At 36.7% G+C, this 26,657-nt stretch overlaps 1 protein-coding gene across 1 annotated transcript in view; it reads right to left on the bottom strand.

Annotated features, from left to right (window-relative positions):
- Positions 1-26,657, bottom strand: part of MYBPC1 (myosin binding protein C, slow type) — a 90,565-nt gene that overhangs the window by 38,354 nt on the left and 25,554 nt on the right. The window contains exons 4-19 of the mRNA XM_029963491.1: positions 22,665-22,700; positions 21,965-22,000; positions 19,135-19,239; positions 17,668-17,816; positions 17,218-17,335; positions 16,297-16,348; positions 14,643-14,699; positions 10,936-11,102; positions 8,938-9,070; positions 7,203-7,327; positions 6,037-6,142; positions 5,571-5,737; positions 4,090-4,252; positions 2,729-2,835; positions 1,362-1,495; positions 84-240 (exon numbers count right to left, since the gene is read on the bottom strand). Of these exons, the coding sequence (XP_029819351.1) occupies positions 84-240; positions 1,362-1,495; positions 2,729-2,835; positions 4,090-4,252; positions 5,571-5,737; positions 6,037-6,142; positions 7,203-7,327; positions 8,938-9,070; positions 10,936-11,102; positions 14,643-14,699; positions 16,297-16,348; positions 17,218-17,335; positions 17,668-17,816; positions 19,135-19,239; positions 21,965-22,000; positions 22,665-22,700 (1,812 nt within the window). The remainder of the gene's footprint in view (positions 1-83; positions 241-1,361; positions 1,496-2,728; positions 2,836-4,089; positions 4,253-5,570; positions 5,738-6,036; positions 6,143-7,202; positions 7,328-8,937; positions 9,071-10,935; positions 11,103-14,642; positions 14,700-16,296; positions 16,349-17,217; positions 17,336-17,667; positions 17,817-19,134; positions 19,240-21,964; positions 22,001-22,664; positions 22,701-26,657) is intronic.

The following is a 26,657-nucleotide window of genomic DNA, read 5'->3' as shown; positions in this document are numbered from 1 at the left end:
AAAATGTGGGTCTTCAAGGAGCACTTATTGACAATGGCTGTGATAAAAGACATGGCTCACATGCACAGTTCCACATGACTTACCAACCACTTTGATGTTGATTAGAGCTGTGTCCTCTCCAGCCTCATTCTTTAAAGTTATTCTGAAAGGACCTGAATCTTCCCTCTCAGCTGTATCAATGACCAGGCAGCTGCTGTCTGGATATGTTTCTGCCCGTATTCTTCCACTGTCTGTGATCCCCTAGGAATCAAGGAAAACAGAGGCAAAAGTCATGTTTATATATATTTGAGAATAAAAGTCAAAAATCAAAATTCAAAAGTAGTACAGTACAGTTCAGAAAAATTCTTAAAGCAATTGTAAGAAAAAACACAGTAAAATGCAGAATTTTAGTCACCTAATGATGACAAAAATGACAAAATAACTAAAATAAGTAAAAATAAGTACAATGTGGTAACTGCTTAGTACTCAGTTCAGCCATTGCACCATAAAGGATGAGGCACTAGGCTTACTTGTCCTGTGAGCAAGAACTTTTTTAACACCATCTGACATTAATTTGATGGAAAAAGAATAGTGGATTCTTCCAAAAGTGAAATAAAAATTTAATTAATTCACTTTAAAGGTCAGAGTGATTGTAATGGTCAGTAGTTTGTCCTCACAGATTTCAAATGCTGTCACATATTTTGGAGTAGGAGCTCTCTTGGAATAATTCCCTATTTGGACACCACAATTAATTTTCAAATTAATATTTGAAAAATAGTTGCCACAGATTTGACCAGACAGGTCTGTTGAACGTAGTAGTAATAACATGTTCCAGCTTTCACATACCACAATGAAAATTTATACGTTAAAAGTGACTTTTTTTGTATTTACACAGCCAGGGATTGATCTGTGCAAAAGTTTTGCATTAAGACACCAAATGCAAGATGCCAATCTCCCAGTGTATTGTTTCATTTGAGACTTGACACTCCATTAGAATTTTTCATTCATTTTCCAAAACCAGAACATATCATGGCTTCCTGTCAAAACCTGGCAGCCATTCTGGGCACTACGTATAGAAGAAGTAACCATTTGGTAGATTTTTTCTAGGTTTTTTCTGCGTCTCATGTATCCTTCTCCTTTACTATTAATTTATAGAAAACCCATATTTTTTCATTCATTAATTTCAGCCTTTCCTTAAAAAGACTCAAAAAAACTAAATAACATTTATCTATTTTATCCTTGACCAAAGAGAGTTTTTAGATAAAGGGCATCTTCCCCTTATTTTCTTCTGATAAAATCAATGTATTCACGAGGCTAAAGGTTATTTTTTGAAGAAAAAGGCTCCTTGTTCAGCTAAAGAAATGTGTATGATGACAATGTACCTTGTCACCTCTACTCCATACGACTTTTGGAGTTGGTTCACCAGTGATAGGGATCTCAAGTCGTAGTTTGCTTCCTGCCACTACTGTGACAGTGTTATTTTCCCCAAGACCATCCAGGTGAAGTTTAGGAGGATCTGAAAAAGGAGAGATTGACCAAATGTGTCATTCAGCTGCTGCTCTGAGAGTTCAGTGACCTGACACAGGTCTGCAACATAAAGAAACATGCTCTATGTTTCACGTTTTGCTGTTTTTTCTAGGCAACTGATTTTTTGTTTGGAAAAGAATTTGTGAAGAAAATCTATTTAAGAAAATAGTTATCTGATGAAAAAGAAATCATGGCACCATAGAGATTTTGGAATAGTAAGACCATATAGAAAAAAAATATTTTCCTGCAGCAGAATTATATATATTCAGGTAACTTCTGGGAAAGATTTTCTCTAAGTGAATTTCTAAGAGAATTTCCATTGCAGGCTTTTTGCCACATTTTTACCATGCTTCAGACTTCACTGTTCTTACAATTATAAAGTTTTCTTAACCTATATGCTTTCCTGAAAATGAAATTATCACTCTTATTTTACCCCATGGGTATGGAGAACAACTGATGAATATCCTCTTACAAATTTTTTTAACATATTGCAAATATAGCAGTGGGTGTTCCCCTCTAGTACCACTTCCCTTTTCATTCTCCCTAAATCTTACCAATACTTTTTCTAACACAGAAATTGCACTTCTTTCAGCTTCAGTTAAAGAACATGTTTTCTAAAACTTTGGTAATTTGTATTGCTCTCCTTTTGACTTCCAAGTTGCTGGTTGCAGTTAGAAGCTGGTGAGGTATTTTTGTGGAAAGAGTCAATGCCTTGTTTTATTTTTGTTTGAAGGACTGGGATCATTAACAAGCCTTCTGTTTTACTGAATGAATGAAAGCTGGCTGGAAACTTTTTTCCATTTAGATAGCATGTAATGTATTCAGTGAATAGATAAATATGTGCTTATTTTTCTAATCTTTTACCAAACTAAATCGTATTTTGCAATGTTAGTGAGACAGTTCTTCAAAGACAAAACAATATATTTGAGAAGTGAATAGCAACAGATATTTTACACAAACTTTTAATAGTGGTTTAAATTCAGTAATCCAACGTCAAGAAGCCTTCAGCTCCCCCCAGTGTGTAAACTATGAGCAGGTCCTGTGGACAGGAAAAGAACTCTCCAACCAGCTCACTTGCGCTTTGCCAAAGCAGCAGGTCTGTTTTCTCTGGTAGATGCCTCCTCAGAGGATACTAAGTGATTGTAATCAAGGATATTTCATGCTGCTTTTAGTTTCCAAAGTTCAGAGAAAGAGAGGTTATATATAAGTTCAATATACTTACCCACAATATGTACTTTGCATGGAATATTAATATTATATTCATCTGGTACAAACATGTATTCACCCTCATCATCAACAGCAGAAGCTGGTATAACAAATCTGTGTATTCTGTAAAAAAATTGAAAGAGAAATCAACGTAAATTATTTCTGAAGACTGCTTGAAGCTGTAAGGAAAAATCTCTGAAAAGTTTAGGAGATCTGTGCAAGTGTACCAAATTATCGACTAAAAATCCTTTTATGGTCACTTAGTGGTATTTTAGCTGATTAAATACTGTGTGACTTGTACAAAATGTGATTGTACAATATTGTACAACCACCAAATAATGTAACCAATTCTAATATTGTTTGTTTGAACAGAGAACTAGAAAAATATAGGAGTGTAATACCTTTGACACAGCGATTCTGTACTGCTGCCACTAGATTGTAGTTTGGTTGTTCAAGAAGAAATCTGTAGGTGATCCCATTGTGGGAATAGTCTGACTTCTGTTGAACTATTTTTTGACAAATCTACTATTTGTTTGCCAGAATAAAAAATGAGTGAACAAATCATATGCTGCTCTTGCTGTCTAACTGTGTCTTCCAGCTGATGATATTTTTGGTCTCCTGTGACCTCCTGTGGCTTAGCTTTGTTCAAGGTAGGACTCCACTCTTTGTCCTCCCTGCTCCCCTTTCCTTCACCTCACACTGTGGGCCTGCATGACTTGTGGGGAGCTCCTTCACCTAATGTCAATCCAAGAGGCCATTGCACAGCTGGCACTTGACACTTACTGCTACTTAGGGATTGTTGGGGAGTTGATGCAAACATTTCAAAGCCGGTTTAGGAGTGCCTTCACAAGAGCAGTTCCCAACTGTATGAATGGTGAAGGGTGTGCAGTTAAAGGTAGGACCTGCTTTGGGGGTTTTGAGGGTTGTTTGTTGTTTGTGGTTTCTTACTTCACATGAAAAAGGACAACTTATAAAAGCAAAGAAACTTGACATTTCCATAAACTTTGAATGGGTAGAGTTACTTGGTCCAAGGAGCTATGAGAAAAAGAGTCATTAAAAAGCTATGTATTCTTAATAGTGTCTAACAATTATTTTACTTTACTACTTAAGATCCCATGCTAACAGCAACAGCAATGTCAAGAAAAATTAATAGCTTGAACTTAGATGGATCAAGGACTTGATTATTTTCCTCCATGGCCAGAATAACCAAGATTAAAAGAAGAAAGGAGACATGGCTTTTAAGATGATAAAAATATATGTTTTGAGGGACAGAGGTTAGCTTGATTAGCAAATAATTTTCAGTGAAGTAACCCATATATTGGCTCATCTCTACAGTGTCATTCCATCAAAAGCCAAATCAATACCTAACAGGCTTACCTTCCTTTGTGATAAAGCTTTACACGGTCACTAGCTTCAATCAGCTGTCCATTTTTGTACCATTTCCCTTCCACGTTCTCAGATATCTCACACTTCAGGTGGATTTCCTGTCCAAGCCTCACAGTCTGATCTTCTAGTGCAAGTGATATCTTCAGTGGTCTCACTTAGGAAAACAGAAGCAGAGATATTAATGGTGATAACAAACAGCAGCTCCTGATTCTGTCACAGAGCTTATGCTAACCAGCACAACAGACTTCAAAATGCCTCCCACAATAAAATTCTCAAGTTGAAATGCCAATAATATGAACATGTAAGCACCATAAATTAACTCTCTTCATGTAGTCTGATGTCTTAGAAAAGATGATCCAAAATACCCTGAATGGGGAAACTCTGTGGATGTTGCCAGTAGAAGAACTAAGCCCAGGAGCATAATTTGCATGCTGTCCCCTCTCTGATGTTTGGGTGCTGAAGGAAGGGTGTTTCTATCCCCCAGACCCATAAGAAACTTTCAAGAAGTGAATGACCTGGGTCCCCAGATCTATGCGCTAGAAGGAATTACAGCCCACCTTTCCTATGATCGAACTGCAATCAAGGCTGTGGCAAAGGCTGGCTGGCCAGTAAGCTTAACTTCATACACTACTTGTTCTCATGTTTACTGAAGTGCCTTAACTCACTCTATGAATGCCCACAGGCTTTTGTAAAACTTGAGTTTGAGAACTGGTACCCTAGCACACTTCCACTTTCTGGAAGATTAGATGCTGCAGAGCAGAGTCCAGGCTGAACATTTAATCTGTATGCAATAAATACCCCTGGCTATAATCTGGCACAGAAAAAAGACCCATGGAAAGGCAGTGTTTTGTAGAAAGACAGTTGGAAATTCCTCAGAAGATGTTGCAAGAAAGGAAAGGTGATGGAGCTCAGTAGCCATGGAGGATAATTTCCAACTTGATAATAAAATAGCATGAATTTGTTAGGATACCAATTTGTACAAAATAGTCAAAAGCAGCATGACTATTAAAAAAAAAAAGTGTACATTTATGCATAATGCATGATAACTTTAGAGGACAGATAGATACATTTTGTTAAAAACCACAGATATTCTAAAGAGATATTGCACAGAGCTGAAGAGGCTACACAGTCATGTGTTTGTGCCTAGGTTTGGCTTTCCTGTGAAAACCTGAAAGGATTCAGGAAAAGAAGATACTTTCCTTGCAAATTTCACTTTGTTGACCTATTGTATCTTTGGATGGATTGCTTTGTTTTCCACCTTAATGGAGTGATAGTAAGCAGAACTAGTTCATTGCCTGCTACTGCAAACAGTGTTTAAAGGGAAGTCACTGTTCTGGAAATTTGCAGCAAAGAAATTGGTGTGAAGGTTAAGTCTCTCTTTAAACCCCCAGGGAAAGGCAAGCAAATTATTTATTTCTGTATGCCAGCAAACTCTGATATAAGAATTCAAGAGCAAGATGGATGATACTCACAGTCAACTGCAAGCTTGGCTTCTGATTGCCCTCCAGTTGTCATAACTGAGTAAGTTGCAGTGTCATTTTTTGCAGCTTCCTCTATGATCAAAGTGTGTTTTTTACCCTCAACCTTGATTCGATACCGAGATTTAGGATCATTGGTAAGTTCTACGCCATTCCTAAACCTATGGAAAAACAAAGAATAATTAATTTTCCAATAGAAGTCCTGTACAAATAAGACTTCCATACACTGAAACTGCCAGAGAAGACTTTACAAGTCTCTAAGGCACTAGAAAAGGGTAAACAAATGCATCCATGAATGTATAAGGATATTTTTACCATTGCTACATTTTTGAATAATGTTTTATTGAGATTTTCTTGACAATTTTCAGGTTTACTGGTATAGAAAAAGCTGCCCACATTTTTGCCCACAATTCAAATTTTCTGTGTTTTATTCTCAAGGAAAAAACTATGTGTGGCTTACCACTTCACATTTGCATCATCCTCAGATACTTCACAGCTCAGTTCTACTCGTTCACCAACATAGGTACTGGTATCCTCCAGGCCTTTGGTCACCAAAATTGGAGGATCTTTGGAAAGATTAAGTTACAGATTTATGATTTGAGAGAGAAAACTAAGTGAGAGAGGGTTCCTAAATCATGCGGTAGAAAGTGATACTACTTTAAAATTTTAATAAGGGTATCAAGGCAGCTCTTTCTGTCTTAAATCAGAAAAGTGGTTGCTCACTAAGATGATAGTGGGAAATGTGCTAAATAAAAAAAACCAATATTTGTTCATATTAATACCTGCCTTGCATCCCATTTTATTAACAGTTTGTCCAGGCAGCTTGACATGAGCTCACATTCCCCTCTTGCCTCCCACAGATCCCTCTCATAAAACTGGGTTTTTATTAGGTCCTGTAGCTCATTTTGCACAATAAGATGACCTGATGGAATATCATGGTGACCTTATTGGCTTAATCCATTCCTGATGTCATAACTCAAGTTTATTTAATAGCGAGAGACTGTACAACAGTTATCCTATGCTGCTTATAGGTGCAATGGACTCCATTATTTAAAAAAGATTTTTGAAATATTTTATGATTTTCTTTTCTCTCACTGAATTTTTCTGTTTGTTTTGTTGTACACATGTGAGTAATCAGCACCATGGGAGCAAAGAGAGTGAAGATATGGCCACCCATTCATAATTTTTGATAGAGTCTTCCCTTAAATTAGTGCAGGCAGAATGAAAACTAACTGCTAGAAAGCCTGATCTGAGAGTACTTCAAACAGACTAGTTGGACTAATAGTATCAAAGTCCTCAAGTACCTAAGTGTGGTGTTAGGGAAATGTTATGACACACAAGTCTCCAAAATGGCTTAAAACTCATAAGAACTCCACAAGCCCCACTAGATCCCAATGCACAGTATAAAATCAACCATATCCCTATTTCAGGGTTTTCACTAAGTTACTGAACACGGGATGAGTAAAACAAAATGTCCAGGGATCACAGAAATACAGAATAATCCTAAGGGCTGCTAATACAAATACAAAAATATACTGAACCAGATCCTCCCTGATAATTTCTGTTGCAGCCAAAAGAGCCACATCAAAGAGCATCAGTGAAAGAGCATCAGGCTGACATAGTTACCTCTCACAAACAGTTCTGTGGAGCATTTCTCATCACCAGCTGTTACGTAATAGCGAGCATCGTCTGTCATCGAACAGTTGTTGATGAATAAAATTCGCTGGTTGCCTTTGTGCTCAAAAATGTATCTGTTTGAATGGGAATGCAGCAAATATATGTTAGCAAAACTGCTGGGCCCCTTTTGTTCTGTGTAGAAAGTCCTTCAGGGATTATTAGAGGCAAAAATTCTGGGGTTTGCACAGTACAGGAAAAATTGTCCTTGGAAGCAATTTCCAAGTTTTAACAGTGCTGTCATAGACTTCTAGCAAAAAGACCTATGGTGTAGAGTGACAGTGAGCTCCTTCTGGCTTGTTCCAAAATTCCAAACTTGTGTGATATGAAAAAAACCCCACAAATTAAAAAAAAAAAGAGCAGGCACGGAACGGTGGCAAATAAAATGGAGTCTGAAACTCTAGATGAGTAAAGCTGAAAATAACTAGTAAGAGGACACCATCACTCATTCCAACATTTTTGTGAAGTATAATAATAGCCAAAGTTAAGAAGTTAATATTGTTGGTAGGCCAGATGGCACAAGATATCAGTAATGGGATATGGGGTTTTGGTAATGGAGCCTTTCACCTTTATGTCACTGGTTTAGATCTGCTCCAGGTTTGTAATGACCAAAGCTCATTAGCGTCTGACAGCTGCTTCAGCAGCCTGGTAGAAATGCATTGGAGCACTCAACCCAGGCCCTTCTGCTGGAGAGGTATCTATAGAGCTGCCTGAAAAACAGTTCTGAACTGTTCATGGTAGATAAAGGGGCTAAGGAAACAGTACCCTCTTTATTATCCATTTTTTTTTGCCAATTATGAAGATTAATCAAAATCCTTCATTGACTTTTGCATCAAGAGAATGAAGGAAATCTACCCTTTCTCTGAAAGAGGGCTGTTGTTATTTACTTTTTTTTTTTTTCACAGGGTCAGAGGAAAAACTTACTAGGATTTTGTGTTGCTGAGAAATGTTTGAGGAGCATTACATTGTTATGCACATCATCATTCTGAGTTGTGTCTGAGTGTGGAATGGGGTTTTCTGTACCAGTTGTAAGAGCTGGTTGTGCCCACAGGAGGGACTGTGCTCAACTTCCAACCATTGCTCTACAGGTACTCAAATGTCTGCACCTGAAAGACCACTTCTTCTAGGTAAGGTCAGAGAGTAAACCAATTGAGGTGATTACAGATGAAGAATCTTGGGTACATTAGACCTGTTGCACATGACTGATAGAGAACATTGGTGACTTCTTTATGTTAAAGTTAACTTGATAGTAGAAGATGAGACAAACCTCACACCCTTTTTGCCAGGCGGTTTATGGGCAAGGTGGGTAAGTATGTGATGTCAAAAATCTCTCCTCTTAGCACACAATTATTGCAGAAAGATTATGTCCACCTTTGGACATAGGACTGAGGACCAGTGCTTTATGTACTCACAATTCTTCCTGATTTTTAAAAAACTACTAAGTAGCAAATGGCACCATGTTTTTTTGAGGATCTCTTGAGACAAAGGAGTTGATCTGCACTACATTTAGCCTATAGTGGACTTTTCTGGGTCATGAACAATATAGCATCATTTGCATAGTCTTCACATCTATTGAAATTCAGGAATAAAATTGGTGCAAGCTGAGTGAAGAGAGAGATTAAGCAACACTTGTCAAGGAAGTACACGTGTATCCATTTTATTGCCTACATATGATAAAATCACTTACTTTGCGCTTGGTCGTATTTCTTGGCCATTTTTATACCACTTGAGTTCCACTGTTGGGTCTGCAAGCTCCACCATGAATCTTACTTTACCTCCTTTGTCCACCTGATATGCAGGATCGAGACCTTTGGCAAAAGCTGTTATGGAAGTCAAGTGTTATTATAAAATGAGATCAGAAAAATAAGAATGAATGCTGAAATGACATTGCATAAATCTCATCAAAGCTGTGAGAATACATGCACACAATGTTATACATCACTCTATATCCTTACACTAGTCTGCTTAGCATCAGATTATTTTCTAGAAACACTAGAATAAGTACAAAGCTATGCAGATCTGATTATCCTGACCAAGTTCAGGCTAGTAGCTCTTCATGACTTTGCAGTGTGACTGTATTCTGAATAGGATGGGGTAGATGTAGCTTTAACAGCTTGTTGTAGGCCAAGTTGTTGTGGCCAAGGTAAGGCCATATGCAACTCAAATATTTCAAAACACTTTAGAATCAACATTTTGACATCGCCAGACACAAAAGTCAGGCCCAGAGAGCAGACATCTGTGGGCTCAAAAAAATAACTAAATGGTACTACAAACAAATTGCCCACAGCTAAGTAACCAGTTTCTGCTAAGGTTTATATCATGCATATGTTTGATTACAGGAGACAGAATGTATCAAACACAACAGGAGTAGAGTTATTAAATATGAAAAGGATTTTTTATGTATCTTGTTGCAGTATAAAAGTTTCCAATTTATAATAAAGGTGGCATGAGGGGAAAAATGCCCTGCTCTCCTCCTGTCACTACTATAGGCATTTTCCCCAATGTTTGGAGCCCTTCCTGTAGGGAAAACCCTGTCCACTGAAAAAAATCCTGTTTTAGCTGGCAGCTCCATCCTACTCTAAAGGGAATGGGGGAGAGGGGCCAGACAGACTGGTCACAGGTGCTGAGAGATGCCTCTTTCCCAGGAAAACATGCAGCCACACAATTCCTGTTCCAGCCTCCAGACCCACCAGACCCTCCCCTCTGCTCCAGACTCCTGGGGGAAGATGAGGTGTTTCCTTGGGCTTCAGCTGCATAGAGAGCTTTATTGGATACAAAAACTGCCCCAGTGGCTCAGCCAAAGCCCACTGACTCCAAATGAAAAATACAAATAAAATGACAGCAAATGAAAAATACAAATAAAAACTAATGTGTAGTATCATAACACATGTTATGATGTGAGGTAATGGATAAGAAGAGAGTGTATATCAGGAAGCTGAATTACAGCTGGATTTGTGGAGGACTTCACCTACTCACAAGGGACTCCTCCAGGAATCCAGTGAAACACTGAATGTATATATTGCATCCAGTTCTGAAATGCTGTCCAGGAACAAGCAGAAGCCACAACAACATAATGGACAGTGTGTAGTATTTATATGTGTGTGTAGATGTATTATGTGACATATACATATATTTTATAGACACACATATATATACATGCATAGAAACGCATATTTATATTTCTGCATATAATTAGAGCACTCATACTATTCAATAGGGTAGATGGAGAAAGACAGGCCTGAATATCCCCACCCAGTGCAGAGTGCAGGGGTTTTGATATGGCTGGGATTTCCAAGGAATGTAGAGTAAGAGCAAAATGAAACTATGAAGAGCAAACAACATGTTTGCAGTGACCTCTATTTGGAGCAGAAGATATTGATGATAGCACAAGGTCTAATTTCCGTATTGTTTGATCAGATGACACCTTTCCACACAACTGAGGGACATTGCTCCATATGGAACTAATGTTTGTCTGAGAGGAAAGGGTGCTTTTGGTAAGCACTGAATGTGACAAGGTGCTTATTCTATCCACAGTGGAACAAAGCGACTGCTTAACTCCCTGCAGTAATGAGGCTTGAGTTGTAGTGTGCAAGTTCCCTTGTGTGGAAATGAAGCCTATTTGGGTTTTTAAGGTAGATGGTCATGTTTGACTAATGAGCACAAGAATATTCTCCCATATCCATACCTGCGCTCTTCTTCACCTCCCTGCGCATCCGCTTGAGGCGCTTTAACATTCCTCTCAGGTCAGTGATACCGTACTGGAAAGCAATCTTCTCATATTCGCTGGGATTCGCGTTCTTCAGGAGATCCCACACGTCTACCTCGGGTTCTTCCTCTTGTTGTTTAACCTCCCTAACATCAGCAAAATAAAATTACGGGTGAAGAGTTAGTGGTTATCACACCATAAAAATAGGTGAAGCTGAGTCTATGGTGAGGCTAGAAATGTTTTGACTAAAATTTGAAGGCTGCCATCTTATTTTTTTATTTCACTCAGAACGAGTAGAATAGCTCAGAATGATGTTCACACCTGACTTTACACTTCTTCTAGTGAGAATTTAGATATAAGTTTTAATTTGGACTTTTTTGATACAATCAGTTATGAGGATTTTTATATTGCTTCGTTGCTTCAAAAATATATATAGTTTGAAAAATGTAGTACTATAATAGCATATAGGCTAATCCCACTTAAATCAGTTTTACCTTCTGTAACTTGAGTTACTTGAGTTACAATTTATGATGGCACCTCTGAGAGCTGAGTCTAATCTGTACCTGTCATATTTATGTAAAAATGCTTTCAACCCTGAGTCCCTGTAACTGCTACTTTGAGTTACCAATGAAAGGACATTGGAATACAGGGGAATCTGTGTCTGTTTATAGTTATACCAGTGCTTCTCAGCATTACTTGAAGTTGTCATATGAATAGGAAATGGACATTTCCACACCAGCTTGGACTTGAAGGATGGATCTGCATCTCAGTCTTAGTAGCAGGAAAAGTTTTCAGAGGCCTGTGTGAGGCATCACCTTTAGAAGTTTCAATACTGTGTTTACTATCTGCAACTCCAGGCTAAGATAACCAATAAAGAGAAGTATGATTATTTTCACAGTGGCAACCATTAAATGAGAGAACAGTGATGATAATTTTTCAGACTTAAAGTTTAGCTCAAAAAAAATAACTGCTAGAACAATCCAGGAATTAGAGCAGAAATCTGTATTTTTCTTCCTATAAATTCACTAGGATCAGACCAGTATCATTCTGATTTGATCTAGCTCATCTAACAAAATCAGTACTTTTGAGAACAGAGTGAGAAAATAAACTTTTGAGAAATAAAAAAAGACTGAGCTTTGCTGTGAGACACTGTTAGAGTTGAGCTCTATTGAGTCTGACAGAGGATTTTCTTTGACATATACAGGAATAGCACTAGGGATCCCTGAGAATCCCTATGTTGGATGAGGAACTATGGAAAACCACTTTGCTGTTTAGTCCATGAGGTTTTTTAATTTTCATAATATGTCAGAGTTATTTTAAAAAGGAAGAAAGCTTCTCCCTGAGCAGTCTTCGAAATATTTTCATTGCTACCTTGGAATTATTGTTACACAACCTCAGGTATATAATTTTATATTTTGTTCCTGTCACTTTTATCTGCTTTTATCTCATGCTTTCTGGAGGGTGACTATGTACAGTGAACACTGGCATTTCAGTGAGATTCCTTCTGCATGGCAGCAAGTTGAGATCAGTTTGCAAACATATATAAAAGCTGACACACCCCATGGGGTGCATTCTCCTCTCCCAGGGCTGGCCACAAGCCATGCAATGCCTGTCCGTGCTAAGGAGAGGTGATCTCTGTGAGAATCGAGATAATGTACCCCTTTGAGTCAGGCAGTGGTTGAGAATGAGGATCAGTTAGAGAATCCTGATTTTCAACCAGCTTGAAACGATGATTCCAGGCTCATTTTCCTCTTGCATTACTGGAGAACAAATTTTGACACTTTGTTCTTAGACTTGAGTAGTTTCTGCTGAGGGTAGGGGGAAAACAGTGCTTGGTATTTTCTAAGCAGACTGACCTCACAAGATCACTTTCAGATCTTTAGCCTAAAAATGTGCATTTTGTTGAAAGATGTCCTTTTTTTTTTAAAAAAAAAAAAAAGGGGGACCCAAATGTTTGAGCGTTTTTGAGATCTTATGCTTTTTTGTGCCATTACTGATGCATTGCACTGATTAAGCATAACCAGTCATGAAGTGGCTTACTGAGATAAGAACTGGGTTTTCTGCCTGCCAGCCAGCATGAAATTAGAAAATGGTATATCAATTCTATGCATTTAGGTTTTTTTTTTTAAAAAAAAACATGTTTCAAGTAGTATGCACCAAAGGTGAAAAGTTCTAAGTCCTTCCTTGGTTATACAACCCAGGGATGCACCTTGGTACAAAAGAGAAGGAATGCACCTCCAACATTGCCTGTTGAAAAAATTGGAATGAAAACATCTATTTGTCTTCATAATAATGGATGTTAATATCCACACACATGGATATTAATATCCACAATGTGGCTTAATTAACAATTTCATTCAATTAAGCTCAGAAATGTGAGGTTGCATTTCAGTGCCTGAAACAAGGAGGTGATGAACCAATTTGACTGATGTCAAATAATGGTGTTTAAAAACTAAACATTTGCTTTATCCATTAACCACACAATAAGTATACTATGTTTATATGGCTATACAGTATTTATCTTACAAAACATATGAGTTACTTGTTAGTGAAGTGATAATGCCTCTTAAATCTCATTTCTCTTTCCACAAAAACACCAAGACCTCTTACATGCAACTCTCATGTTGCTAATAAATTACCCCACAGGCAGTCATGAGAACTGGCATGGTAAGTTGTATTAGTATGTAAAAAGTCAAACTGAAGATCCTAGTTAGGGATGAGAAGGTTAAAAAACCAAAGACCTGGTGGACTGGAATTGGTTCAGGTAATTCTTTCCCTGTCCATTTTTACCTTCAGCTTTTCCTGTTTGCTTGAGTTGCTTAAATGCTATCCTCACCCTCAAAGCCAATGAGCCTGCTGTGAACTTCTAATGTAATTAATACTGCATATTGGGTTTTCCTCTTTCATAGTAGATGAGATAGAGGATTTAGTTCCTTTTCCAGTTCTCTGTGGTTAATTGCCATTGATTTCCATGGCATATAGGATTTCTGCGATAAATTTTGAAAAATTATGAACTATTTTGTCTTAACCTGGTAAAACTCTAAAGTGGGTTGAAGATCTGAAATAGCTAGAGATACAACTATCGTAACACCAGATTTTTGAAGCAAACCAGAGAAACAAGAGCCCATTTTTTTCTCCATCAAAGCATTTAAGTTGAATAAAACATGATTGAGCACTTGTGTGCACCTATTGAAACTAAAAGCTACAAAGAATTAATACCAATGCTTATGGTTTGGAAACATGATATATGATTTTTAATATCAGGCTACTTATAAAATCAAATTAAGATGTACCCAAAGAGGTAAATTTAACCCTTGCAGTTTTTTATTTTTGCACCAGACTCAATTTTCTGAACTGCTCATCCCTGTGTAGGAAATTTCCCCCCACTCCACCTTCCATGCAAACACAAAAGAAATAGCAAGTGAATTAAATGTTATTTGCCTCTTTAGGTTGTGGCTCACTTTTTTTCCCCGTGCACTTAAATCTGAGGTTTCTTTTCTGCACACTTAAAGGTAAAATTAACTGAATATTTGCATATTATAATATGAAAATAATAGTTAGAAACATTAAAAAAATGAAAGGTCAGAAAATTCTTAAGAAGTTATTAATGCTACACCTGACTCTTTCTGTGTGCGAACCTAATGGTTTGCAATCCACACCTGCTCACTGCATCACTTGGTTCTCACCTACGTTTCAGGAGACCACTAAAGTCAAGTTCTCCTGCATCCTCTTGTCCTTCACCACTGTTATTAATAGAAAAAAGATCAAATCTTTGTTTAATACAGGAAGACTTAGACAACACACATTGGAAACGATCTACAGATCTCATATACTCAACACTGTCCAGACACACAAATAATTGTGTAAAATCAACACAAACTTGTATCCTTTTTCACATCAATTATGTTTCCGTAGGTGCTTGTGAAAAATAACACAGAGGTTTGTATTGTTTCTTATTATATTTTGATGGCAAATTTTTGTAACTGAATACATAAATTTGCCAAGGTTTGTGTTAGGTTTCAGTAACACAAACAAATGTGAGCTAGTCAACACAACCAGCTTTGTTTTTCATTTCTGTAGTGAATGTGTATAAAAACAAAGGGCTTGTGCTGATCTTTTGCTATGAACAGAAAACAAAGATTTGCATTGCTTGGTGCTGCTTTTAACAATGCATAGCTGTGTCAAATACTGATTGAAGAGCATTACTCTTTACGGCATTATATTCAGATTTAACCTTTCTCTAAATGAAGGGAGGAATCAGTGACAAAAAAGAAGAAACAGTCCGTTGTACATTTTTACAGATAGACTCACAGTTCTATGAAGGTGCATTTCTTTCTAAAATGTGACCTTAAGCAGGATTGACTTGTCATTTGCCCTTAATATTTGTAAAAGGGCAAAATACTGCAAATCTTAACTGAAATGATGCCAATATTTCCTCCAAATTTTGCATGCAAGATATTACTTAGAAAATCAGAAAATACTCAGATACCTTCATCTGCTTGGGCAGAGTAGTTATTGCAGGGTTTTTTAAATGTGCTGAAGAAAGGAGTGCACCTTGAGTGTAATGTCTTTTGCATTTTCTCTTTAAATTAAACCCCTCTAAATAAAAGTAGGACTTTGGAATCACTGCTTTACTTGTAAATTAACAAACTGCATTCATTTCCTGTTTGTAAAACATTTTCATTCTGAATACTTCTGTATATTTCTTTATATTTCTTTACATATTTCAGCATATAAAGATGACATCTATACTGGTTAGAATTGCTATTTTATCAGAAAGGTAACAAAACTTAAGACACAATGCTTTGTCTTACATTCTCTGTAACATAATATATTATATTATAGATTTTATATATAGAGATGTAATATATTAATGATGACCTTTACTGTTTATTGTAAGATAACATAAAACCAGATCCTGTCTTCTTGAAATCAATGTGAATTTTTTCTCTGCTTTTAATCAGCACAGGATTGGGTCCAGGATCTTTCATATTGTAGCTGACAGCTTCCAGGAAACACGCAGTAGAATATTTTAGGGAATGAAAGCATATTTTTTAAAACTGCTAAAGAAACATATATTTAATTGCCTTAAATATGCATTCTTTCCTTAAAGCAATAACACTGTAATTTCACAGTAAAATATTTAATATCAGATGTACTATCTATGTGCTGTGACTAATTCATTTTACACACTATCAACTACCTTAAATCCCACTTCTTTAATCTGTGTTTACAAAACAAGTTTTTTAAAGTACTTGATACAATTGTCTGATGAAAGTTCTGTCTATGCTACCAGTATCCATTACTGAGGAGCTTCACGGCATCACTGTTTGAAGTTACCTTCTTTTGAAAGCAGATCTGATGTCAATGGATTGAGCAGCTTGGGAAGATTCTATGAAATAATGGTAATTCAAGAATTAAAAACACAATTTAAAATTCATGAAATTTATATAATCAGTGTCATTAGGAATATGAAATTTTTTCAGTTTCCTGCTAAGTGACCAGAGTTTGTGCTTCCCCTTTAAGCTCTCACTAAGATACTAAGTTCTGATGAAGGCAAAGATGCTCAGTGCTAAGCTAAGTGTAATTAATGTATTTTTCTAAACTACTTTCTGCAGTTCTGCATAGGAGACGTTTCTCTGATGTTTCTCTCCATTCTCCTTCCTACCTTATACACAGGCTCTGATCTTTTCATCTTCCCGTTTCTTATGCTTTCTCTCCTGCCTGCATCTTGCACTTTCTCTGTACACTCAGCATCAGAGGAAAGAGAGTTTCTTCTGCAGCTACAGACTCACATTATTTCTCAGTTCAAGGAGGAAGCCCCCTTGTGGCAATTACCCATTTGTGTCAACCTGAATCAGATTAAATGTTCTGATCCACAGCTGGTGAATGGCTGCAGCCAGGCTGCCCCTGCCTTGCTGACCTCTGAGTACATATAGGCATGTACTACACCCCTTGGGCTGTCAAGCAGATATCAAATGTCTTGTGTGCCAGAGCCTGATTTGAACTCTGTATTAGTTTTACCTGCCAGCTTTTCTAATTTTTGAATAAATGTCTCACATGTTACAACGTCCAATCCCAATGTTAATTTAAACAATAAATTACAGACATTTAAGAAAATTCTCTGAGCTCTATGCTAAAAATGTTCACTTTAGCATTACTCCATTTAAAGGTTCTGAACAAAATGAAGTTGCACTTCAAATAAAAAAAAAAAAAGAAAGAGATCTTTATAAAACTTTACAGACACAAGTGGAACCTTACCAGTGACTTCAAGGTCAAAAGAGCAGCTATCAAACTTGTCCTTGTAAGATACTTCACAGCGATAGTTCCCTGCATAGTTTTCTTTAGCTTTGATGATATGCATCTCAAATGTGTGAATCTAAAAATCAAACATAATTGTTCATTAATGTGGGGGATACATTTGCACAAAGCAAAAGTTAAAACATTAGTCTTTCAGTTCTAAACCAGAAGCAAAGAATACCTCCAATAATGGATTCTGAAAAGAATCTGGAACCCAGAAATGGCAATTTTTTTCCCCACCACTACTTGTCCTGCGCTGTTAGAGCAGAAAAGTCTGCTTCTGTGCAGAAATCTGTGTGGGGAAGCTAGGGTTAGAATCCACTGCTCTTGAACTTCTACCTGTTATCTTAAACCAACCTTTAAGCTCTCTTTGGAGCTTCACCCCCATAAGAAGGAAAAGCAAAGACACACCTTAGTGTGACGCTCAAAGGACTCTTTCAGCTGCAGGTGCTTCCCCGCTTTACTGGCCAGGTCCATCCATTTTCCTTTAAACCACTTAACATTTGGCTTTCGGAGAAGATCTTTGGCTTCTACTTTGGCTATAAATGTAATATTCCCACCTTTTAAAAAGAGGAAAGAATAATGCAGCTGTTGAGGAACATGTTAGTTACAGTCAGTTACATCCGTACAAGTTTCTTTCACTCCTGCTCCATTCAGTCTCCCTGTGCTCTACCACAACAGTACGAGTCAGCTGGAGTCACACAGACTATGGAAGTGCTACAGTGATAGACATTAATTCCAGACTTTGGGTCTGGAAGCTTTCTGTGCATGTCAATGTGGAGCTTGGGACACTGAGAAGCAGAATAAATCTGAGGTAAAGCTCCATGTTCTCATGGGTGAATTGTTCCTAGTATTTGAATTTCCTTGCTCAAAAGAAGCACAGGTTCTTTTGAGCCACAGGCTACCATGCGGCTGTAACATAGATAAACTCCAGTTTGGAAAAGAAAGCCTGGAACAGTTCATGCATTTTTATCATCAATTATTTAAGCTGAGAAGGTAGAGGAAAGAGTTTTCCCTAAATAGGAAATTGGGAATAGTAAATGTTATTTCAGCTTTCAAAAGACCACTGCACAGTCCCTGATGAGTTTCCATCCTAACATTCATCCATAAGAGAATGCAACCAACTCCTTATATTTATTTTTTAAATAAATCCTCCTCAAAATCCCTTTTCTGCACAGAAACTGAGAAAAATAACAGGTATAAAAAAAAATCCCAAGATCTGCCCACATCTTTGTGCATCCAATGAAATAACAGGCATATTAAGTAACCTGCACTGAACTTTTCATCATTACTACTAGGAGTGGCTACCTTACCATGGCAGCATGGCTCAGGAGTGCAGTTTGGAAGTGAACCTCCTAACTATCCTCATTTACTGTATTGTGGTTCACAACACAGAAAGTCCTCACGGTGCTTGAACTCTGAACCAAAGCCAGCCCAGAGCAAATCCCCCAGCATGGTTACAGTGGGCAGCTGCTCCAATCAGGCTACTTGCTAATTTATGCAGAGCTGTAGGGTACAAAAGGTGACCTGTCAATCTCTAAGGTATACTGCAGATCTTTGGGAAGATCTTCCTGATACATCAGTAAGAGTACAGCCAACAGTGTCACAGTAACCAGCCCTCTTATCCAGAAACTATACCTCTTACCACTGTGCTCAGTAAACTAATAGATTTTGAGCTTGTCTTGAATTAAACAATTGGGGTTTGCTTCTCTCTGTGCAGTTCTTTTTTCCTTCAGAGTGGAGTTCACATCCAGCTAAAACCAGTGGCAATACTTGCAGCTGAGGGCAGAAGCTGAGTGTCACAGGAATGGCACCTACCATTCCCAGCTCTGCCTGTCTCTCTGGGAGTGGTTTTTGATTTTGTTTCTAAGCACTTACCAACACTCACTGTACCGCTCTGAGGTTTTTCGATGAATAAAGTAGATCTTTGGGAGTCATCTCGTTTTTCTGACTCTTCTGGAGCTCCTTCTCCAAGAGACCATACTGAGATGCAGAGAAAGGGGGAAATATTAATCATCTGAGTGTGTTTTACTCCCTTCAAAGTACACTTACCTGAACTTACTAAACTCTCTAGCCCTATCACCTCTCTCTTCAGATGTCCTGAAAGATATGTAAGTTTTTGTTCACACTGACATCCATTGCTTGGCTGTCACATTGTGTACAGCTCCTGCAAGAACGCTACCTCTGTGGTGAGAGAAAATGAAACTATCAGAGAGGAAGAGAGGGGAACCTGATCAGCCAAGATGGGTACTGAGCAACTTGAGCATTCAACCATGAGTGCTTTACAGAGGCGATGCACAAAGGTCAGCTCTTTGTTTTTCAGAAGAGATGGAGGTTCTGAAAACACAAACAGCTACAAGCACAAAAAAACCACATACGATGCATTGTTTCAGTGGGTTTCTCTCAAACTAAGTCAATTGTACAAGCTGGTCCTTCCTCTTTGTCTGCAAAATAGGGCAGGTATGAAGTTTAGTTCTGAACTTTGTTCTCTCCTACTGATGTTTTTAAGCAGAATCCTTTGTATTTCAAGTAGAATTCTCTGTATTTTTAATCTCTGAGTCTCTAAGCAGATTTCGCTGTCCCTGTCCCTTCCTTTGATCTCTGTTGCAGATGGAACCTGGTGGTATCATTCTCACCTTTAACCCGTCTTTTGAATGTGAGAAGATGCTACCAGGCATGTTAAGCAGATGTTGTTCAATGTTTATGGGAAGCTTTTATATTTCACTACCTGCTTGGCAATTGTCTGAGAAGATCACATCTTTGGCACTCAACCTGGGGTTCTGTGTGTCCTGAACTGAACTTTGCTCAAAACTGAGTAGGGGGCACCTCCCCAGATAACCACCAGAGACCCCTGAAGAGGCCCACGCAGGCACAGTGACACATAAGGTTGTGCAAGCTAATCAATTATGCAAAAGGTAGGTGGTAACTATGTAGTAGATAGGCAGGTTTATGTAGACTTCAATGTATAAATTCTCTTGCTTTTTACTCCTTGGTGTGTTCCATTTGTCGACTTGCAGTCCAAATGCCACATCTCCTTTTTGTGAGGAGTTACCCCCAGTGCACAGGGAAAACTGAGTGCTGCAATGGTGCTACCGAAGAGCAGGGCAAATGAGGAAAGGCACAGCTGTACTTAATAAAGGCCATCTGTCTCTTTCAAAACAGAGCTACCTCTCCCTTGTTTCCCTCAAACTTCTAATTGTTTCAAAAGTGAAGTTAGCTTTTTATAGTTTATATAATGCTCTTTTAGTTTTGGTTTCATAAGTAACATAAGTGAGGAACCAGTCATACAACACTTCCCACTTAGTCAAACCCTGGTCTTGAAATCAAAAGTTCCTTTCCCTGCTCAGTATTTTTTGTAGAAACTCATTTGCCAGAAGTCAGAATTGTCTTTCTATTATGTAGAGATTATTGCTGTGGGAACCTTTTTAACTCATGAAAATTTCCATCACTCACAAATGCAACACAACTCATGACAACCATGAGAAAATGCAACCAAACTCTGTTTATTATCCTAAAGTCTATTAGGAATGTTTAAGGTATAGAAATTCTAGATGGCTTTGGTATAAAATTTTTGTCCTTCAGTCTTTCAGTCAATTTTAGGTAGGGTGCCTATATGTCTGCTTGTACAATATTTCTCATAGGTAAAGACATTCATGTATATACACATGTATATGCACATATATGAAAACACACATACACATGTATGAAATCACATACACAGACATACATGAACACAAATATATATATAGATACATATCTATATATACTCTCTTTATAGTATAAATGTTTAGATTATGCCAGTATTACATGGTAGTATATGGAAACAACATAAGAGCAAGTGAAGGTTACTGATGGGAACAGAATGAAGTGATGATGCTCAGTACAGGACCTGGTCACGTGCAGTAACAAACCTAACATACCACTGGGTGAAATGGAAGAAGGATATTAATAAATGGAAAAAGAATATTAATAAATGGAAAAAGAATATTAATAAATGGAAAAAGAATATTAATGAATGGGAAAAGCATACATAGAATCATTAATTTGGTACCACATAAAAGAACACCTAAATATTATCATCACCTTTAGATATTAACATTTTCCTAATTATTAAACAAACAGAACAGAAGGCGGGTTTGACGCTGGCTGAAGGGGCTGGCATAGGCAGCTATGCCAGGTCTATAACCATGGTTGAAGTACCTGCTGCTCAATTTGTTCCAGAGGCTGCAAATCCTGAAACCACAAAAGTGGATGTAGTATGCATTACCTGCCAGGGTAGGAAGAAAGAGGTTATGATTTTGCTACGTTTTCTCCACTGTCCTTTGAGGTGTGAGCAGAAGCCATTCTCTTACAGTCTCCTAGGACCTGTGTTTGGGATTCAGGTAAGCCACTGTCACCCTGTAGGCTGAGGAGGAATGAAACAGCTATGTATCTATCTATACAGAAATAGATATAGATAGATAGGTATGTATGTATGTGTGAAATACTGGTACATGTCCTGTCCTGTGCAGAAGGGCCTCCTCTCATTCCTGGTTTAGCTGCCAGAAACCTGCTTGCTCTGCTACTCAGAGACATTTGAACAGTTGTAGTTTGATACTATCTAAGCAATGAAAATGAAATAAAGTATTATATTTAAGAAATTCATAATAAATAATATTTTTATTATGTAATTTTAGAGTCTTTCATCATGTTTTTCAGGAAGTCTCACCTGAATCTTTTCTTTCCGCTGGCTTAGACATCCCATCTGAAAGGGAAGAGCAATTTAGGTGATACCAGCTCAGAGATTATAGCTTAACTGACCTCAGATCATTATGATTTCAAGAACATTGATTCTTCATGAAAGTTAGACTAAACATTTAGGACCATATCCACGAGAAAATACTTGAATACCAGAAAAAAAAATGAACTACTGAGAAAAAAACCCCAGAGATGTTCCCCCTTTTTCTCCAGGAAATCTAAACTAGTATAATTCCCATTCAAGATTTCCTTTTTAGTAGTTTGTATTTAGAAGGGTTACATGAGGCTGATGTTTTTTCCATGATTTGTGTAGTTCTGGGTAACAGATGAATTTATGTTCTTCAATATTTATCTGGGGGGCAGTACTTTGAATTATTTAAATAGTCTATTTATTTATCTGGAATTGCTTTTAGATCTACTAACCAATATTTTACCTTCCACTTGTAGAAGTTCTACCAAAAACCTCAAGACAGGACTGAAAAGGGACTTATCTAGTATTAAAGTCTTGTACCTCTGAAGTGAGATTAATATAATGTAGGCCACTCTAAAAACCTTTTTCTCTAAGTAGTATGTTTTGAGTTCAGTCCAATGGTTTGGACTCATTCTTCATTAATAGTCAAGAGAAAAATACATACATACATACACACTCAAAGCACTATCACAGTCCTAACCTGCTGGTGGAGTACTAACTGAAGTGTCATCTTCATCTGTGAAAAGAAATACAAATAAGAAGGTACGTAAAGAAACTGAAAGCACAGACGATCATCTGCTTTAAAACAACTATGTGAAAACGTAAAACCTGCAAAAGAAAGGGAAAGAAATCACAATATTCATAGGCATTCACAATGGAAGCTTCAAACTGATGAGGAAAGCTTTGCATAATTCAGTAGTTGAAATGGTAAACCTTAATGTTTCAAGCAAGTAAAAGAAAAATGAGATGTGGACTGTGATCTGTTATTAAGTCATGAGTTTATATGAAAGCTGCAGAGTGATTCTGTTTGTTAGAGATGTAATCCACAGTAAATACAAAAGAAAAAGCCACAATGAAATGAAGGTCAATCACATATCTAACCTGAGGAAGATGCCATTTCTCTGGTGACTCTGTCTGCAATTAAAACGCGCACCATACATGCATTTAGCATTATTAAATCAAGATATGTAAATGTTAAGAATAGTCCCCTGTATTTTAACTTCATAATTTCTGTATTAGAATATAATTTTAAAATGCAAGGAATAAACAACTTATTTTTTTCCACATTATAGGAGAATAATTTAGAATAAGGAAAGAACTATTGTCATAATTCTGGACTTTCCTTTTAATCACACTAGAAGTTGACCATAATCAGGTATTAAATCACTACAAGTAATTGGTAACCAGATATCTTAAAATTTTTAATCACAGAGAGTACATATTTACAGAAATCAAAAGCCTGGAAAAACATGAAACTGTCATTAAACTGAAATACTGTAATCATGATTATTAGAAAACTAGAATAAGGTAAAGACTATCTTTACAGGAGTCACCTACATATCTTTGAATTTTAGATGTTGACTAGAAAACTCAGTTTCTGATAAAAATAAGCAAAAAGTCTTAGTGTCTTAAAAGCCTAATGGTAAAAGAAAAGAAAATTACCAATGTATCCTTTGAAAGGCAAGAATAAACTAGATATATTTAGTATTTAATACATATATAAGATAAAGATAAAATGTTTTTAATACAGTATCAGAAAATAATCTGAAGAATACTTCGACATGGATAAGAGAGTTGAAAAGGAACAACCTCATATTTAAAGGTACTTTTTTGGGGGTCATTTTTTTTTTAGATTTTTGATTTGGATTTCCATAATCAAAATTTAAATCTGAAGTTATCCTTTGATTTTGACCTTAAAGTTATAATTTGTCTATATTTTCTCATGGACAAATGTAGCAACTATGACAAAAGCACAGATAAAGTAGAGTTGCATTTTTATAAACACTGGTGATATTGATTTTTTGGGTTTGTTTAACCACTGAAGGTTAATTGAAAGTCTGTTAATAGAATTTAAGTACTTAGCCATAACATTTTACCCATTCCTTTTTTAATGATTCATCAAACTTCATTTTAGAAATCTCTTGGGAGGAGAATGAGAGTTGTAAAAGGTATGCCTGCACATTAGGATTAATGTGTTATCTTACAAAAATCTTTTCTTATTCTTAACAAAAAAACCCCACATTCTTTTAATGGAAGAGTTCTCATGACCTACATCATCCAATGCCATAAGCAGATGTTGAAGATGTTGATTTTCAGTGAAAGCACAATAATGACAAAGTCTTGTCAGAGGTTTTAATATACTGTGCTAGCAACTAAATGAATGCAAGGATTAGTAATTCCACTGTAAATCTTTCTCCATGTATCATGAGAGCATAAGGTGTACTTTAGTCTCTTTTTGTCAATAATGTCACCATTTTGATTGATGATGGCTGGAAGAGCCATCTGGTTAGAAAAAAATAATTAAGAGCAGCATAAAACATTTGGTGTGATGCATCTCACGTGATGATGTATGATAATCATGTTATGAAAGGACCACTGATTTTTATTTTATTTAATCATTTAAATTAAAATAATTCAGAGCTAAAACCCAAAAAAGATACTATTAGTTTTGCAGGGGGATTGCTGGGGTTTCCTCATGGTTACCTACCATTTTTCAAACAAAATGTTAACACTGAAGACAAACAAACTAACCCAAACAAACCTTCCAGAAACATCAAAATGAAAGCACAACTGAATGTGTTAGAAATGGAAAGAGTATAAAAACAATAGGATTGTTTCGACAAATGGGTAATTAACACTCCATCAATCCTTATATCTCAGGCTTCTAGGACAAAATGGACCAACTACTGGTTAAACAGCTATGACCGATTTGCTTTATGTGACAAATGATTGTTTATGTTGGCAATAAAAAAGATAAAAAATTACCAAAAATATCAAACCTCTCAATAGAACTATGGTCATTAATACACTATCCTTATCTTCTGCAAGTAAACTTTTACTGGAGTATATTTAGTAATATGTTGTATGCCAAGAGTCATCCATAATAGGTTGATAAATGTATTACTCTGTAGAGATCTTTATTCTTTGTCTATGGTACAATTTCATTGACAAATAGGGTATTTATGGTTTTTGCCTTGTATCTAAATGATAACATTAACTGAGGACCAGGCTGAGCTTCATTAGGAGTAGAGTCTGGTTGGACAAAAGAACTCTCCATATCTCAGAAGTACCTGATACAAAAACCTTTTTATACTCACAGCTAGTGTAACCTCAATATTAAAATTTCTGAACACTGATACGTAAAATGTAAAAAAATCTGACAGAAAAAATGTAATTACTGATCTGTATATGAACTGCTGGTAACCAGAATTTTAGACCTACTTTCCCCTGATTTGAAACCTACCACACGAAGTGGCAGGTGTATGTATATGTGTGAAGTGATGAACAGGGGAGAAACACTGTTTTGCACTTGCAGGTGACTTCAAAGCACCTTGAAATTTGTCTGTGCTACTGCCCCCTGGAGCCAGTGTTCAGGGCTAAGGCAGGAGGCAGGTAAACACCAAAAAGTGTGAACTTCATGGTGCGTAATAAATACAGAGTAAGTCAAACAACTAGCTGAATAATTTTGGTTTATGCTGAAATTACTGAGCACAGTAAGATCGAGAGCTTGAAATTTAGTTGACTTCAATTACCCATCTGATTTTCAAAGATTACTCAGCAGTCCCATCAAGGGGACTTGGCACTTTGAAAATGGTAAATGAAGTGCATACATACAGCAATGGAAGTTTTAGTAGAGAGATGAATGGATAATTGCAACCTGGAAAAATACAAGGGTGACACATGCAAACATTTTAGTGGATGGTTGGATGAAACCTAGAGAAAAGGTATCAGTAAAACATGCAGAAATTTTAGTAGCTCTCTGAATGGCTGGATGGGACCTAAAAAAAAAGGAATGAGCAAATCGATATTAAAATTCTATTATTATTCCAGCAAGTGGGAACAAAATAATAACAATATTCAATCTGTAAGATAATGTTAAAATTGAAAACAAAGGCATAAACATTTAAATTGAATGAATATAAGATGATGTAGTAAATTTGGAGGGATTTCTGCTGAGTCACTTTTTTTCTCTGAAAATAAAATGCATGATCATATAATCCTGAATTTTTACAACGTTATTTCAGATATTTTTAACTAGTTTATTCTATTAAAGAAAATTTTATGTCTAATGCTCTGAGCTACTAATTTATACTGTAATAATCACAAGATACAAAGAATTTATTGCATTCTTTACCATTTCTGAACTTCACAGTAAATACAAAGGAACACAAATTTGTAACTTCACACAGACAGTAGCTACCAAAAAGAAATAGAACAGCAAAACAGACACACAGACAGTTATACTCTATCTTCCTAACTTCTGATCTTAATTTTGTCTTAGTAATGAGGTGAAAATTATGGGCTGTGGGATTTACATGGACTACCAAATTTTCTTTCCTAGATATGTATATGATTTTGGACAGATTGGAAGAATGGAAACTTCTCCCATTTTGTGAATTATATCCACCATTAAAACGATTTTCTTCTGGCAGACAAACATGAAGAAATCACTCTAAGAAATTATACTTTCCCT

The sequence above is a fragment of the Manacus vitellinus genome, unplaced genomic scaffold, assembly GCF_001715985.3.
Source record: "Manacus vitellinus isolate BGI_N305 unplaced genomic scaffold, ASM171598v3 scaffold_5_pilon, whole genome shotgun sequence".
In the NCBI taxonomy this organism is placed as follows: domain Eukaryota; kingdom Metazoa; phylum Chordata; class Aves; order Passeriformes; family Pipridae; genus Manacus; species Manacus vitellinus.
The sequence above is the reverse complement of the archived record's forward strand: the minus strand, read 5'-3'. Positions and strand labels throughout refer to the sequence as shown.